The 17,955-nt window shown below is 46.9% G+C and overlaps 1 protein-coding gene across 1 annotated transcript in view; it reads left to right on the top strand.

The window, feature by feature from the left end:
- The window catches only part of LOC105609982 (transcription factor SPT20 homolog), a 37,276-nt gene extending 29,228 nt beyond the window's left edge, over positions 1-8,048 (top strand). Inside the window, exon 2 of the mRNA XM_042241929.2 lies at positions 3,296-8,048. Coding sequence (XP_042097863.1) covers positions 3,310-5,760 — 2,451 coding nt within the window. The 5' untranslated portion in view covers positions 3,296-3,309 and the 3' untranslated portion in view covers positions 5,761-8,048. The remainder of the gene's footprint in view (positions 1-3,295) is intronic.
- Positions 8,049-17,955: the final 9,907 nt, after the last annotated feature.

The following is a 17,955-nucleotide window of genomic DNA, read 5'->3' on the forward strand; positions in this document are numbered from 1 at the left end:
TGCTATGCCTAGATATTTACTCAAGTGAAATGAATACTTAGATTCACAGAAAATCTTATTTGCAAATGTTTATACTAACTTTGTTAATAATCACCCCAAACAGAAAACAACCAAAAGCTGTTAACTGGGTACGCAAACTCCAGTATATCCACATGATGGAATATTATGCAGCAACTAATCAAGAACAAACTGATAACACACGAAACAGCACGGATGAATTTTAAATGTAGGTATGTTAAGGAAGCCAGCCCCCAAAGCTGTATGACTTATGAATCTATATGACATTCTGGAAAAGTTGGTCCATAGGCGTAAAAACATCAGTGATTGCTAGGGACTCTGGGCAAGGCCAGAGTTGACTCCAAATATGCAAGAGGGAATTTTTTTGGAAAGAAAGGAACAGTTTTATATCATGATGTGGTGGCTACATGACTGAAAACAATTTTCAAAACTCACAAAACTGTACACTGAAAGTGGTAAATTTTACTCTCTGTATATTATACCTAAAAAAATTTCATGCTTGACTCATTGAGTATGGAACAGACGAGCTGACTGTTGTAAATTATGTGACTTATCTTGTTAATTTAGTTCTCTCCCTCCTCCAGCACGTCTTAATCTGGCCATGGGTTTTCCCAGCATGTGGATCTGTGTCAAGCTGCGGTAGGGGCTAGCAGCAGTTGGAGTCTTTACATTCATGCTAGTGGATATGTTTTGAAGACTCCAAGGATGGTATGCACTATGAAAAATTTCAAAAACCCTCTTCCAGTCGAAAGACCAGGCAATTAGGGGGCTCAGGAGCAGGGGGTAGCTGAGCCACGAGAAGCCCTGGCAGGCCAACCAGAGCTCACCGGGACACACGCACGGCTAAGCCCAGAGCCTCAGCCAGTGCACATGTGGCCAGACTGCCTTACCCCATGAGGAGTAAGGCGAGGATCGCACTCTCCACTGTCGGCCTGGTGGGCTGTAGCAGCTGACAAAACCTCATGTGAAATCACCCATTTCGCTTGGAGGCAAAAGAGTCTCATGTGTCCACATGCCCAGATACACTACATGGCACACTCTCTGCATCATCGAGAATGATGGCGTAGCCCATGCTGCCAGGGCCCTGCCCATGCCCGCGCGGTACTGCCATCCTGGACAGGAGCACTGAGCATCACCGCAAACACTCCTGACGCTCACCGAGGGCATTCCAGCCACAGTAGCATGGCAGCACTCATATGTGGCAACCCAGAGGTGTCGGGAACACGGCCCCCAGGACTGTCCTCGGCCAGTGAGAGAGAGGAGTGGATGATATGTATCCCAGCTTCTGTGCCTCTAGGTAGGACCACCCGACGCTTGCTCGGCACTGTCTCCCAAAGGCCCCCGGCAGGCACCGGTTGTCCCCAGCAGCCTTCTGCTCCTGACTGTGCCTTTCACCACCTTCTTCCCCAGTCCTGACTCAGCTGCCCTTTCCCTGCCCAGAGTTTCTCAGGATGAACTCCAAATAAACTCCTTGCACTCGAATCCTCTTGTCAGGGATGGCTCCTGGGGACCGCGCCCAAAGACCCAGTCACCACAACAACTGAGCCTGTAGTCCATCCCAGAGGAGAGGGTCAGATACACCTCTCTCCTGAGAGAGGGGCACCCGGGGACATCAGCTGAGGGGCTGACTGCGATCAAGCTCATGGTTTACAGAGCAGGGCACCTCAGGGTTCCGAACCAAGGGAAAGATATGCCCCCAGTGGTATCAGGCAATACCTCAAGCTGTGTTTGGTTCTCACGACAGGGATGAAAGCTCTTGGCATCTAGTGGGTAAGGCCAGGGATGCTAGCAAGCATCTTGCAGTGCCCAGGAAAGTCCCCCCTAACAAATGTCACTAGCACCAAGACTGAGACCCCCTGGCACAGAACACACAACAGTCAGAGGACCTGGCTCTGGGCAGTTGGCTCGTCCCTAAAAGCAGCAGGGTGGGCGCGGGGTCCTGAAACCAGTCACCTGGTGATACCAAGGGAGGACTTATACCCTTGCCCCAAGACAACTGACATGCCAGGAGACAATGATTCCTGTCCAGTCCTGAACAAGGGATATGCTTCAGGAACTCTTAGTCAAGGAGTTATTAGTCCTATTTCAATAGATTGTATCTACTGTAATATGTAATTATCATAATTGCTATTGGTCAGAAAAACATTTATTTTATAGTAGTCTGTAATTCAGGAGTTTCACCAATTGATTTTGGATTCTTCTCAGTTGTGACTCTTCAGAATGAATATCCTATTATCATTATGTCTAAATCTAAACATCAAGAGGTTTAAAAAAAAGCTTGTTCAAAAGGCTGGCAGATTTTAAGGCAGTAGTATTAATAGAAAACAATGGCCCATAAAGTATCTAGGACTTAGTCATATCCTTCTAAACCGTCCCTAGGACTGTAGCTACGGTCTACAGTTAGAGTAATCATTTAAACTGTGCTGCCAGCACCAGGAAGAATAGTTCTCAACCCTATCAGACACAAACCACCTTTTAAAACAGCTTAATCCTGAACTGCAATTGCCAGACAATATAACTTACCCACCACACACTAAAAGCCCTTTCTGAAATAGCTAGGGAAATAAAAGGGAAGCACTTATGTCAAAGAATGTCATGTTACCGTGCATATCTCTATGAAAAGCATCAGGCAGGAGATCATGGGAAGAGTCATTGAAGAATTCTGATGCTTGCGCCAAATACAGCAAGTGTCCCTGGAGTCAAGAGGTACAAACTGGGTGTGTTAAACTGAAGATGGACCTCAGGAGCACTCCTGCCCTTGGGAACAAACAAAAGACTCCCAAGACAGTGGGTAATTCTTGGTGATGTGATCGCCAAGGAAAGAAACGGCCACCTTTCATGACCTTCCCAGCAACTGATTACCATGAAAATTGGTGTGTACTAAAGCCGTACAAAAAAAAAAAAAAAAAAAGATGGATTTTTATGTTGGCCTCTTGTAGTTTGGGAAGCTTGCTTTCAAGGTTATACGAAAAGAGGGTCTGTCACGGCCAGCCCTTGGAGGAAGTGTGGGCTGTAGGTAATGGAATGATGAGACTGGAATCTGCTTGTGCGCACCCGGGGAGCAATGCCCTGAGGGCGGGGTGGGACCTGCTTCCAGCCCATCTGCAGCAGCGAGAGGCTAGACCAGCGGTGGCTTTCTCCAAGTCGCAGGTATTTTGTGCTCTGCTTGTTAAGGGGCGGGTTTCTTTCATTTTTAGGTACACTGCTCGCTCCACTGTGGAGTGGGCGCGTTTGCAAGACTGAGTTCATCACCCACTTCCATGTTCTCTTCTTACAGGGTCCCCATCTTGTATGATCATGCAGCAGTCTCTAGAGCAAGCTTTGGATCGTGCAGACTATGTCATTGCAACTGCCCAACAAAGACCTCCGAAAAGGAAACGCTCATCGAGCGGAGAGACGTCTCTCCAGGAAAAACTGTATGACATTTATGTTGAAGAATGTGAAAAACAGCCTGAGGTTACGGAGGGATTAAGAAGCAACGTGAACTTGTTAGAGAAGCTCCTTAGGAGAGAGTCGTTGCCCTGTTTGGTGATCAACCTGTACCCAGGAAATAAGGGCTATTCCCTGATGCTCAAAGGGAAAAATGGATCATATTCAGAGAGCATTCCACTGCCTTATGAAGAAGGAGAACTGCTTGAATATTTGGATGCAGAAGAATTACCTCCTGTTTTGGTGGATCTCCTGGATAAGTCTGCAGTTAACGTTTTTCATCAGGGGTGTGTCATAGCAGAGATACGGGACTACAGGCAGTCCAGTGCTGGGGAACCTCCGCGTTACCAAAGCAGGCATGTTCTCTTACGTCCCACCATGCAGACGTTAGTCTGCGATGTAGAGGCCATAGCCAGCGATGACCAGGACTGGACCGAGGAGGATAAACTTTTGCTTGAGAGCCAACTGATCTTAGCTACAGCAGAACCACTGTGTCTAGACCCTTCTGTATCAGTAGCCTGCACTGAAAACAGACTGCTCTATAACAAACAAAAGCTGAACACTCTTCCCATGAAAAGGAGCCTCAAGAGGTTTTCGGCGCCTGCTCTGAATCGGCAGCAGGAGCTGTCCCATTGTCCACCTCCTCCTGAGCTAAGAATGCTGACTTCTTGCAAAAAAATAAGAGAAAGTAAAACAAGTGAGCATCATGGCCTTAAGATTTTTAAAGCAGGCAAGTGTGTAGATACATGGAAACAGAGACCCTGTAACTTGGCCGTCCCTGCTCAAGTGGATGTGCAGAAGTATGCTAAAGGGAAGAAGTGTGTCAGATACGAGGAGTCACAACCAACCCAGGAGGTACTAGGTGATTCTGCAGTTGGATGTGAGGCTGCCTACCAATCCCAGGCAACGAGGTTGACCATCAGGCAGCCAACTGATAATTCACTTGCCACTGGAAATGGGTCTGAGAAAGAAGCCACAAGGGAGAGAGAGCCGTGTCTGCCCCAGGCCTCCACAGATGACCAGTTCAAGAGTTTCCTGCCCAGGCCACAGGCTGATGCTGGGAGAGTGGTCAGTCGATCCGAGCAGCTGGTCCAGAAGAGCGCCCAGTGTCCAGTGCAGACGTCACCCAGCTCCAGTGGCTCAGCACATCTCAGGCAGCCTTCTCCAGGGACACAGTCAGCACAGCCTAGGGCTGCATCCATGCGGTCCTCAGTGCCAAACTGGGGAGCCAGACCTCCACCCCCACTCAAGAGACGTCCCTGGAGCCCAGAGAAGAGCTCCTGCGGTGACAGCTTTACTTCACAGCAGGCGGGCAGCTCTCAGGCCCGTCCATCTGCTGACCCTGCTCCTCAGCCACCCAGTCTTTCCCAGAGATCGTCTGTGCAGCTGAACAGAGGTAGCTCGCTTCCTGCGGCCACCCTGTCCATCCCAGGTGCGTTACAAAGAACCCCAGAGGTCCGGGTCACGACCATCTCCCCTGGCCTGAAGGTCATCAGAGTAGCGGGCCCCTTTTGCAGTAGCCAGGCTTCAGGGAGAGGGTGTGCCCCTAGGGCCCCCACTCCTGTGGGGATCCAGCCGGGCCAGTGGCCCGCAGGATCTCGGCTACCGAACTGGAGAGCCACACCACCGCTGCTGCTTCCTCGTCCTCCTCCCCCTCCTCCCAGAACCATTCAGGTGCTTTTGAAAAATGCTTCGGACCTCAGGCCCTTTGCTCTGGTGGAGGTCCCCCGCAGTTCGCTGGTCTGGAGCAGCCAGCAGCAAGCCCCGCAGCCGTGTGTCTACCAGCTGGTTCCCCAGGGGGCCCTGCAATGGCCTCAGCCACCAGCGGCCCAGGCTTCAGGCACATGGCGTCCAGGGGCACAGACCCCACGGGCACAGGCCCCACGAACACAAGCCTCAGGGCCACAGTATCTGAGCACACAGACCCCAGGGCCACAGGGTCGAAGTCCACAGTGTCTGGGTTTACAGGCTCCAGGGGCACAGGGCGCTGCCCGGCCCAACACCACCATCCACACCCAGCCAGCAGTGGTCGTTCACCTCCAACGGCAGCAGGACTCCCTGCAGCCCCAGGTGCCCAGGTTGTCTCCACCAGGCTCTGTCCAGAGCCACCCGGGGCCGAGCATCTCGCATCACAGGATCCAGGCCTCACAGGTCCCGCGCCGGCCGATTTACTGGAGGGTGGTACGGTGCCCAGTGGCTGCAGCCCCCACAGCCCCCACAGCCCCCACTGTGCTGCCCCCTCGGGGCCCCAATCCAGGAAGCCAGACAGCAGGGACCCCGGAGGGAGGCCCCCCAGCCACCCCAAAGCCCTGAGACCTGCCTGGTTTTCTCTCTTAAAAAAAAAAAATCCAAGAGCAGCCACCAAATGAATCCCGAATGCCAACCTCATTTGGTTTTTTTTTAACGTGTCACTATTTTACGTTCTTGGATGTGCAGACCTTCCGCAGAGGCACAGTTTTTACATACAAGCCCCGAAGGTCTTCAATAAACTGGGATTATTTCACATAAGCCATGGCTTTGGTGGTGGTTGTGGACAGTTATTTTTTTGTGATATTCTCAAGTGTATCCAGACCCAAACTAGGGTCAGTTTAAACTCCTGAAGCCTTGTTATTTCTCTCAGGCAATAAAACTGTAATACCAAGAAAGTAAAAATTAGTATTAACAAGATGACTTTTAAATTTTTAGATGAGTTACTAACACACAAACTGTAGCGCCTTCACTATTTTACATGTCCAGCTCACTGGTGTTCGGTGGGCTCACCTTGTCATACAACACATCTCTAGGATTCTTTTCTGCTTGCACAAGTGAGACTCTCTCCCCGTGGAGTGCCAACTCCTCGGGTTCCCTCTCCCCCAGCCCCTGCCCCTGCCCTCTACTTTCTGGGTCTCTGAGTCTGGCTGTGGTAGAGTCTTCCTAGAAGTGGGGTCCTGCAGTTGTCATCTTTGGTGAGGGGCTAATTTCACTGAGTATCCTGACTTCAAGGTCCATCCCTGTTAGCATGCCACAGGAAGGTCATGGCTTTTTACAAAGGGTTTCACTGTCCGTAATCTACAGTGAAGTGGCCTATGAAATATGAGAAACATCCTTCAGAAGAGAATGCACTTCCATATTTGTTTAAGTTTTTGCACAGTGTATGAAATGCAATTTTGACACATTTTGGGGGAGAAATAGCTAAACGTACCAAAAATTGATCCTATCACTTTAGAGACCCTGGGGCCCCTGCAGGTGTGCAGCAGGAGGTGGGGCACTTGCTTGCATGGTTGTCCCCAGCCCAGGTCGTGTCCTCCAGGCTGCAGCTTTGAAAAGGCACTTCTGGGATGTGGTTGTGTCTCTATAAAATCATTTACATTTTTGAGATCCCTGGGTTGTTTGCGGAAGGTAAATAGCTAACCGTTTGGAAATGAGTCGATTTGTTTGCTTTTCAGGTGTTTTCAACCTTGTTCCATTGGGGTGACACCCCCTGCCCCGTCCCTTTCTCTGTCTCTGGCTGTGAGCACCCTTTGGTCAGCCACGCCTGCTTCCTCTTCTCTATTTTTTTCCTTCTTTCTTATTTCAATGGGGCTCGAAAGATCCCTGAACTTTTCTGTTTACTTCCTCCCTTTCTTCCCCCCTTTTTTATTGCGGTAAGTTTACGTAAGAATCGCCTGTTTTAAAGTGTGCGATTCAGTGCCATTTCCTCCATCCAGTGTTGAGCACCCACAGCCTCTGTTGCCAAAACGCTTTCATCCCCCAAGGGAAAGCTCTGCACCCATCCAGCACTCTCTTCCCAGCTTCCTCTCCCCCAGCCCAGGAAACCACCGATTTACATTCTGTCTCTATGGACTTCCCCATTCTCCATTTTTCCTAAAAACAGAATCAGAGACTCTGTGACCTTTACTGTCTGGCCCCTTTCACTTGACATGATGTTTTCGAGGTTCATCCAAGTTGGCACAGATCTCAGTACTTCCTTCCTTTTTAGAGTTGAATTCCCTTTCCTTGTTTGTGAACACCAGCTTTTGTTTATCCACTGTGTGTTGACGTACATTTGGGTTGTTCCCACTTTTGCCATTGTGAATAGTGTGGCTCTGAACATTTGTGTATAAGTATCTGAATGCCTCTTATATTTTGTTCTTATAACTTTGAAGGCGAACTTGCTTATAACATTATTTTTTCTAAGTATACATATATGCCCTAACCAAGTAAAGGGAAGTTTGGTCTGGCAGTTCCAAAAGAGATGAGCAACGAGACAGATAACAGGCGGGTCTTACTCGATCAACCCAGCTGTACTAATGTGCTAGAGATCCTGTTAAGGAAAGATTTGGTCAGCTGGAGGCCAACAGCGCAGAGAGGCCAGGGAGTGACCCTGAGTGCATTAGAGCTTCATGCAGCCCACCCTGGACATCTTCGGGAATGGTGCCTACACTTTTAAGGAGTGAAGCAGTGCAATGGCCAATTGCAAGGAAGAGTGTGTGCTCAGCCTTGTGAGCCAACCAGACACCAGAACTCAGAATTTGTGTACCTTCTCTGCTTTGTCCTCACTGGCCTTTTCAAGTGCTACATGGCGACACCAGCTGAAGTCCTGCTCCCTTCCCAGACAAGCAAATAAATGCAGTTTTGTTTCAGATTACTGTTTGGCTGTCTTTATTTCTTTCTAATGGTCCTCACCAAGGTTGGTACTTGATATAGGATCTCTTTAGAGTATAATACCTGTCTATGTTTTGTGAATAAACTTTTCATTCATTTTAGCATCTTGAGAACCTGCAGCCTCTTCCCTCCCGCAGATCCATGCACTTCATCTGAAATTTGTTCCCTGCAGGCCTTGTCTTCTGGACTTCAGGGCTGAGCATTCATAGTGGGGTGGTTGTGTGAAAGTAGACGGCCTCAGAATTTTTTAATACAGAACAGAGAAACTGATCCAAGCGATGATCATTCAGGAAAATCCAGGTGGACTCCGTACGGTCTGGCTTGTTGGGGGAGTTGGGGCCCTTGTCGCAGGGTGGGCCTTTGAGCTCAGGATTATATTTCTTGAGGATAGTATCAAGTACAGGGAGGACTCTGGTTCTAGGTCAGTGCTGTCTGAAAGAAACAGAATATGAATCCTATATGTTCAAAATCTACTAGCCACGCTTTAAGTAAAAAGAAACAGGAGAACTTACCTTTAGTGATTTAACCAAATATATCCAAAGGATATGTGATCAATATCTTAAAAATTTTAGTGAGACATTTTATATTCTTTTATTTTTAAGAATAATTTCTTAAATTTATTTATTTTTGGCTTCTCTAGTTGCAGCAAGCAGGGGTTAGTCTCATTGCGGCGCTCGGGCTTCTCATTGCAGTGGCTTCTCTTGTTGCGGAGCACAGGCTCTAGGCACGTGGGCTCAGTAGTTGTGGGGCATGAGCTTAGTTGCCCCGTGGCATGTGGGATCATTCCAGACCAGGGATGGAACTAGTGTCCCTGCATTGCCAGGTGCATTCTTAATCACTGGACCACCAAGGAAGCCCTATATTCTCTTATTTTACTAAATCTTCAGAATCCAGATACTTCCAGCCTGGCTAACTTCAGGTGCAAAATTTTCATCAGAAATGCTGGATCTGTCTTTACATTAAAAAATTTACAATTGACAGTGTAGATTCTTTTTCCAAACATAGTTTTCCAGTAATTCAATCCAGTACCAGTTTTAAAATCTAAATGAGTTAAAGTTTCTTCTTCAGTGTCACTAGCCATGTTCCAAGTGGTTAACAGCTGCCTATGGCTCTGATGTTGATCTGTGCAGCTCCAGAGGAGCAAAGCAGATCACAGAGACAGCACCTCAGGAATGATCTGGGTACCAATTCTGGAGATAAGGGAGGAGCCAATCACCAGAGCACAAGGGTGGAGTGGGAGTGATGACGCAGATCCCATGTGCTGTGCGGCGCTCTCAGGAATCCTCACCGCCTCTGATCACCTGGGCCTGGACTTGTAGGTAGAGATCAAGGGACCCCAGCCTTGGAGCTCGGAGGGTGGGAGAGACTGGAAAACAAGGGTCAGCCTTTTGCTGACTGTATTCAAAATGGCGATGCAGAGGCACTAACCATCCCAGCAATTAATTACAACTCACCTATCCCACCCATACCCCGGGGAGCTTGTAACCTGGGAATTTGAGAGGGGAGATTCACTATCAGCTCTTTCCCTTTCCTGTCACCCCTCCTCCCTGTCCAGTGTCAGCAACTCGAGCTCTTTGGCACAGAGGAAACCAGCACAGCCATGAGCTGGGTGATGGGAACATGGAGGCTCCTCCTTCTGTGAAGAAGTATGTTTGGTGTATGTTTAAAATTGGCCATACGAGTGTAAATCGATTTATGACATTTTGAGTAATTGAAGGTTTGTGGCAACTCTGCGTCCAGCGAATCTATGAGTGCCATTTTCCCAACGGCGTTTGCTCACTTCGTGTCTGTGTCACGTTCAGGTAATTCCCTGGCTCCTTCAAACTCTCAGTGTTATTCTATGTGTTACGGTGATCAGTGATCTTAGATGTGACTGCTGTGACTTGCTGAAGGATCAGATGATGGGTAGTATCTTTCAGCAACAAAGTATTTTTAATGAAAGTATGTACATTTTTTTAAAGACATAATGCCATCACACACTTTAACAGACTACAACATTACTTGACCATAATTTTATATATACTGGGAAACCAAAAAATTCACGTGACTTGCTTTATTGCGATCTTTGCTTTATTGGGGTGGTCTGGAAGTGAACCTGCAGTGCCTCTGAGGTTGGCCTGTGTGTATCCATTTGAACAAGCAAGCTCCTGATGTTCCTGCAGCCCGCCCCTATGCCACACCTTGCCCCATACCACCCTTCATCTTGTGCCGAAAGTCCTGCTGAGCCCTGGCCCTTGGCTTGCCCTTCCTTCTTCCCGGCTTCACTGCCGTAGCCACAGTCAGCAAAGGGTGTTCGAGTTAATTGTTAAATTCAGTTCAACAAGTTCCTCATTAGGGACAAATTACCTGAGTTTGAAATCTGCTAATTTTCCAATCAGAGTGAGTGTTTGCACTTGTGATTTGGAAATAATTACCATATGGTAAAAGCAAAACCTATGTGGGGATTAAAGTAAAGCTGAGAGAGGACAGGAGCTTACTTCAGTATCTTCCCTGGAAACTCATGGTATAAGTGCGGATCAGTCGAGGTGCCTTTGCAGGGGAGGCTCACCTGTAGCACCATTTGGCAAAGGCTGTTTACTCCCTGTGTTAATATGCCCTTGAAAGGTGACCGTGGTCTTGAGGGGAGAGCCCTGTGGCCTTCATATGCCTGAATTGGGTCTGGAAAGAGAAGAGTCTTTTGAATTTAGCTCTTTCATCTAAATAGACATCTCTACTTTTGCTTAGATCTGTCCTCTTTCTAAAACTTCTCTATGAGTTACAAATAAAAACATTTGCTTGGGAGTGAAAGTGGTGACTTTAAATATCCTATGAGTGATCTTACAGTGAATGTATTAGGGAAAACTCATCTGAGAAAATTGTGGGATAAGAATTGCTGTAGAATACAACTGTGATCTGAAGTGTAGAAATCTGGGTCATTCACCTTCAATGATTTGTTCCAGTCCCAATTTACTGTATTACTGAAGCTTTGGAAATGAATGGTCAAGAATCGTCAAGATGTCAGGTAATTTACAAGCCATTGCAGGAAAACCCCTTCAGAGATATCACTTTTGAAATTTAGAGCAAGAAAAGCTTGTCGTCACCCCTGAGAAGGTGGTAACCCCTCCTCCATTCAGATAAATTGAATTGTAAATGTTCTCAGGTTTCCCTTTGTGCCTTGGCTGCCAGGAAACTCAAAACCCAATTTGAAACTGAAATCACCAAGTTTATGGTTAGTATTTCAACCTTCCTTGCTCCTTTTTGTTTATTTCTATTGTTTTTTGTTGTTGTTGTTGTAGACTATTTCAAATCTTCTGTCAGAGGAAACTGGGAGCAAATGCCTCCATACCTGCATCAATGTGTTTTAATAAATAGTAGCTTATATTACATTTACATACACTGCCTCTAATCTTATAATAACCTTGCCTATTAGGTTACAGGGGCTTCCCTTGTAGCTCAGTTGGTAAAGAATCTGCCTGCAGTGCAGGAGACCTGGGTTTGATCCCTGGGTTGGGAAGATCCCCTGGAGAAGGAAATGGCAACCCACTCCAGTATCCTTGCCTGGCAAATCTCATGGACAGAGAAGCCTGGTGGGCTGCAGTCCATGGGGTCACAAAGAGTCGGGCACAACTGAGCGACTTCACTATCTTCTTACAAGGGCTTCCCTGGTGACTCAGATGGTAAAGAATCTACCTGCAAAGCAAGAGACCCGGGTTCGATCCCTGGGTCAGGAAGATCCCCTGGAGAAGGGAATGGAGAATGGCCATGCACTCCAGTATTCTTGCCTGGAGAATCCCATGGACAGAGGGGCCTAGTGGGCTACAGTCCATGGGGTCGCAAAGAGTCAGACACGACTAAGTGACTAACATTCATTCATTCATTCATCTTCATTACAAATGAAGAAACTGAGGCTCGCATAGGACTTGCCTGAGACAATAAGCTGTTAAGTGCTGCCATGGTATTTTCTGTCTTCTTCTAAAGTCCTTTGCCTGGGTACATGTAACTATGTGTTGACAGGTCTGGATTCAGTGATGGACTGTATACGTGAAACTATTTTTTCCAATCACTACTTTCAGTACAGCACCTAGCCCTTTTCCCCATTCTTTAATGACACCTTGGGCAAATCTGACAACTTTCTGAGTGACCTCGGTTGGTAAAGTTGATCAGTCCCAATGATAAAGTCAATATGGCATCCTCGGGCCTGGAGGGGCAAAGAGAAGAGAAGGGATAAAGAGCTCTTCTGTGGATATGGTCCTTTTCCAGGGCTGACCCCCAGATCTGCTGAGGTGGAGGGGGAGTGCGCCTCTGCACGCGGGGCGGGGGGTGGGTTCTAATTTTCCCCTGGGCTCCTCCACCCCTTGGGGCTCCCTGAGAGAAGAGCAGCTGTGCCTGCTGACTCCCACCCTCTTCTCCAGGTTCTGACCCCCATCTCGTCGACAGCCCTCTAAGTGAGCGCTGTGCTCTTCCACATGGAGCTTTGGGAATTGCTGAGATGCTTTTTTTGAACTTTGAAGGCTGTGGGGTCACGGATCAAGGCGAGTGTGACGTTCTCATTTTCTTTCTAGGATCCCAACCCCTCGGTATCTTTGGCTCTCTCGCGTTCAGATCTCTCTCGACCACAAGGGGGCACCAGACTCCAGGTTCACACATAGCACGCAGCGCCCAGTTCAGTTCAGTTCAGTCGCTCAGTCTTGTCTGACTCTTTGCGACCCCATGGACTGCAGCATGCCAGGCTTCCCTGTCCATCACCAACTCACAGAGCATACTCAAACTTATGTCCATCGCATCGGTGATGCCATCCAACCATCTCATCCTCTGTCGTCCCCTTCTCCTCCTGCCTTCAATCTTTCCTAGCATGAGGGCCTTTTCCAATGAGTAGGTGCAACGCCCAGAGGATTAGTTAAACAAGAATTTCCTCTTCAACTGCTCCCCAGGCTGCAGGGCAGGCGGCGGGACTGTGCCGGAAACTGGATACCCACTTTCCCCTCCTGCAGACTTGCCTCTTTCCTCGGGCAGCTCTCGTGGATTTCTCCCTTAGACGTCTCGACTTGGGGGAGCCGGGGATACCCCCTCCTCCTGCCCGCTACCCTTCCCACTTGGCCCCAGGAGAAAGCAGCCAGGAGCTCTCTTCTTTCAGATTGCTGGAGTACCTCATGTTTTTTGTTTCCTGTTTTGAGTTAGCAACTCTGGGACAACAGGAAAAGCCCCATTGCAAACACACAGACACACACACACAGACACACAGAGCAAGCGTCCTTGCCTTCTCCCATTCTCCTCTGTTTAAAAGCTCTGACTCTATGGAAATTTGCTGGATAACTTAGGGAACTCAAACCAGGGCTTTGTAACAACCTAGAGGTGTGGGCAAGGGTGGGAGGTGGGAGGGAGGTTAAAGAGGTAGGGGACATACGTACACCTATGGCCGATTCATGTTGATGTATGGTAGAAATCAAAGCAATATTGTAAAGCAATCATCTTAAAAAAGCTCTGGCTCTGCCTTCCCAGTTTCCAGTGGAAAAGGGCAGAAGCCTATGGCTGGTGAAACTTTTTTCAAAGGACTGTTTTGGGTGAGTTTTCTAAAGTTTTTTGTAAGATGTGAATAAGAAGTCCTTGGGGAGGAGGCGGGGCGCGCTGCTTGGGACACTGCAGCCCTCTCCCCCTATAATCGCTATGGATGTTCTCTCAGCATCGTGTGAAGTGTTCTGCAAGCGCAGCTTTGAAACAAATCCCTTCATGCCCGTCCCCCACCCAGCAAGATTCCTCTTGGGCTCTAAGCTCCTCCTGTACAGAACTATGGTAGCTTCTACTGGAAGCAAGAGTTGGAGACAGAAGGGGATGATTTTAGGAAGTGTTATTTGGAGCGATGCATCTTCATACTCTTTGAAAAAGCAGAGTTATTTTGAAATTATTTTTTTGGCATTGTTTGGAGCGTGAAGCATTTGAGGTTGAGATTGTGGAGGCCCTGTGGTTATCGGTAACGAGGTCTCAAGTAAAACCCCGGGAGAGACTGCCTGTGGGAGATGGTGAGCACAGTCACTGGGAGAGAAGGTCAAGGATACCAGGGGCCAAGCTATTGGGAGGACCATCTGTGTGGATACTGAAATCACCGAGAAGTCTTATGTAGTGTTGGAGAGTGACAGTGAGCCAGGTTCTAGAATCTTCCAGGTATGTGAGGGAGTTGACTTCCTGCAGTGGGGGAAGAAGACTGGTTTGGTTTGGTTTTAGGGGTCAAGATGTCCCTTTATGTTGGTTGTGGGAGACTTTCTCAATGTTGTTTCTTGATTATTGAGAGTATGCTTACATGCAAGGCCATTTGGTCAGTACTTGGAGTAGAAGTAAGGTGCATTCTCTGTCTTCAGTAGGATTAAAGCCTACTCAGAGAAAAAAAGTAAGTATGTGAGGTGGTAGACATTACTTAAACTTATTGTGGTAATCACTCCGATAACTGTGTGTGTGTATAAACATTATATTGTACACCTAAAACTGACACAGCATTATGTGTCAATTATATCTCAATAAAATTGTAAAAAATAAAGTCTACTGAGAGAGAGAGAAGGGAAACACACAAACGACTATAAATCAAGGACACCGTGGCAAATACTGTTAAAGATAAATCTTACTGGGTGGAATTGGGTGACACCTTGGTGGCTCAGATGGTAAAAGTAAAGAATTCGCCTGCAATGCAGGTGACGCGGGTTTGATCTCTGAGTTGGGAAGATCCCCTGGAGAAACATGGCAAAACACTCCAGCATTCTTGCCTGGAGAACCCCCTGGACAGAAGAGCCTGGTAGGCTACAGTCCTTAGTAGGGTCGCAAAGTGTCGGACACGACTGAGCTACTAACACTTGCACGTTCATTGCAAAGGAGGTGATCTTTGGATGGATCTTGGCTTGGATTTTGATAGGCTGAGATGGGTGTGGGAGGAGGGTGTTCTAAGCTGAGGAGCAGCACCAGCAGAGGAACGGTGGAAGGGGATGTGCACAGGTGAGGAGCTGTGTCTATCAGTTCGGTTCAGTTGCTCAGTCGTGTCCGACTCTTCGCGTGTGTATAAGCAGAGCGAAAGGGAGGGATAAGGCCAAAATGACAGGTTGGCTCCATATCATGGATCCTCTTGATTATTTAAATGAAACAAAGATCCCTTTGAGTAAGGGATCCAGCAGAGTCACAACAGGACTTACAACACTTAAAGGGAGAGAAAGAAATTCCAAAACTCTTCTTCCATGTAACAGAGAAATCTGTTAGATATATTTGTTCCTTTACAGAACTGACAATTTAAGTAATATTATTACCAGAGCAGCGCATTAAGTGACATGACCAATCCTAGTTGCAGACCGTTGGGTGTTACAGGTTCCATTTGGCAAGATGTGATGATCTGTGATATTAATGTACTTTACAATTAGATTGAGTTTTTGTTGCTGTCTCCTTAGTTGTATTTGAAGTAGCGTCGGACACGACTGAGCGACTTCACTTTCACTTTTCACTTTCATGCATTGGAGAAGGAAATGGCAGCCCACTCCAGTGTTCTTGCCTGGAGAATCCCAGGGACGGGGGAGCCTGGTGGGCTGCTGTCTATGGGGTCGCACAGAGTTGGACATGACTGAAGTGACTTAGCAGCAGCAGCAGCAGCAGCAGCAGCAGCAACAAACTCTGACATTCAGGTATCTTAAGAGATGTGTTTCTTCATAGATAACACTTCCAAGGATGGTTTTTATATTAAATAGTAACAGAAAACAAAATCAAACCGTGGCCTTTCACTCAAACCTCCACATTGGCCAGGAGAGAGAGACAGATCCTTGAGTGAATGAATGTTCCCTAGTTCTAACTTTATGACATGGAACTGGCTTCACGCCACACAACAGTGTCTCTGTACCTTTAGGGGAAGAGGGTACATTCTCTCTTTCTGAGATTTTTTTCACCAACAGTTAGGGCTGGCAGTTTGAAGATTAAGAATTAAAATTCCAAGAAGCTTAAATCTTTATAATATGGCTTTATAAACAGCTGTAGAGAAGTTTAGCCAATTAAATATGAGGTAGATAATATTAGGGTTGAACCATATGAAACTGCTAACATTTGGCCATTTTGCCCCATTGAAATGGCAGTTTCCTAAGGTTCAACCTAATAGGTACAGTGTAAGTCATGAATGTCAGGTGAGAAATATGAAGTTAATTCAGTAAATACTGGGGAGCCAGTCCTGGGGGAAAAATGCTCTGATTGAAGCTGTGGTTAGCATGCTTTCTGTGGCAGGAATGTGAAAGAGGAGCTGGAGAGCAGAGCCTGCAAATTAAACTTGAGTTTCATACCCATCATCCTTGAAATATACCCCTAGATCTGCATCCATAGTATAAATCGATTTAGAAGTGCAGTTAGCATTAAGCTTTTAAGTTAAAGATTGTTGTCAGTCACTCAGTCGTGTCCAATTCTTTGCGACCCCATGGACTGCAGCACACCGGACTTTGCTGTCCTTCACCATCTCTCAGAGCTTGTTCAAACTTCATGTCTGTTGAGACAGTGATGCCATCCAACCATCTTATCCTCTGTCATACCCTTTTCCTACCCTCAATCTTTCCAAGCATCAGGGTCTTTTCTAATGAGTCGGCTCTTCGCTTCAGGTGGCCAAAGTATTAGAGTTTCAGCATCAGTCCATCCAATGAATATTTAGGATAATTTCCTTTAGGATTGATTGGTTTGATCTCCTTGCAGTCCAAGGGACTCTCAAGAGTCTTCTCCAGCACCACAGTTCAAAAGAATCAATTCTTTAGCACTCAGCCTTCTTTATGGTCCAACTCTCACAACCGTACATGACTATTGGAAAAACCATAGCTTTCACTAGATGAAACTTTGTTGGCAAAGTAATGTCTCTGCTTTTTAATACGTCTAAGTTTGTCAAAGCTTTTCTTCCAAGGAGCAAGCATCTTTTAATTTCATGGCTGCAGTCACTGTCCACAGTGATTTTGGAGCCCAAGAAAATAAAGTCTGTCACTGTTCCCATTGTTTCCCCATCTATTTGCCATGAAGTAATGGGGCCAGATGCCATGATCTTAGTTTTTTGAATGTTGAGTTTTAAGACAGGTTTTTCACTCTCCTCTTTCACCTTCATCAAGAGGCTCTTTAGTTCCTCTTTGCTTTCTGCCATAACGGTGGTGTCATCTGCGTATCTGAGGTTATTGAAATTTCTCACAGCAATCTTAAAGATGGAGAGTTTAAATTTCTCCCCAAAGATAGGCTACAATGGGTGGACTATAAAAATGGGCTCTTACAGTCTAGTAGATTCAAATTTTGGTAAATTGTTCTACTAACTTGATTTAACAAACATTCACTTGGGACTTCCCTGGAGGTCTGGTGGTTAAGACTCTGAGCTTCCATTGCAGGGGGCATGAGTTCAATCCCTAGTTGGGGAACTAAGATCCCATATGCCACATGGCATGGCCAAAAAATAAAAAATTGATTAATTAAATAAAATTACAGTTAAAAAAATAGAAACCACTCACTCATCTACCACCATCGAGGGGGAAGGAGGCATTTGAAAGCCCATGGTTCTCCCTGCTGGCCTTCCCCCAACCACAGACCGCACACTGCCTGCTGTGACCTTTCCCTCAAATGAGTCCTCTTGAGAAACATGAATTTATATCTACACAATAATACTGTAAGTGGCATTTATCATTTTAAGTACTTTTTTTTTGAGACTAAGGTAGGCTGACAGAGGATTAAAGTCCATGGGCTTATAAACTCCTTGCAGGGCTTTGGGGCAGGCCCATGGTAGCTGTGTGGCATCTCAGAACAAATTCAGAATAGGCTTATCAGCTGGTAACAGTCTTACCATTTCTCCAACTTTGGTGTGCACCAGAAACCCCAGGGGATGGGGATGGGGCCTGAGGATGCGTCTCTAAGGGAACTACTGCTCTCTTCTGTTGC

The sequence above is a fragment of the Ovis aries genome, chromosome X (genome assembly GCF_016772045.2).
Source record: "Ovis aries strain OAR_USU_Benz2616 breed Rambouillet chromosome X, ARS-UI_Ramb_v3.0, whole genome shotgun sequence".
NCBI classification, from domain to species: domain Eukaryota; kingdom Metazoa; phylum Chordata; class Mammalia; order Artiodactyla; family Bovidae; genus Ovis; species Ovis aries.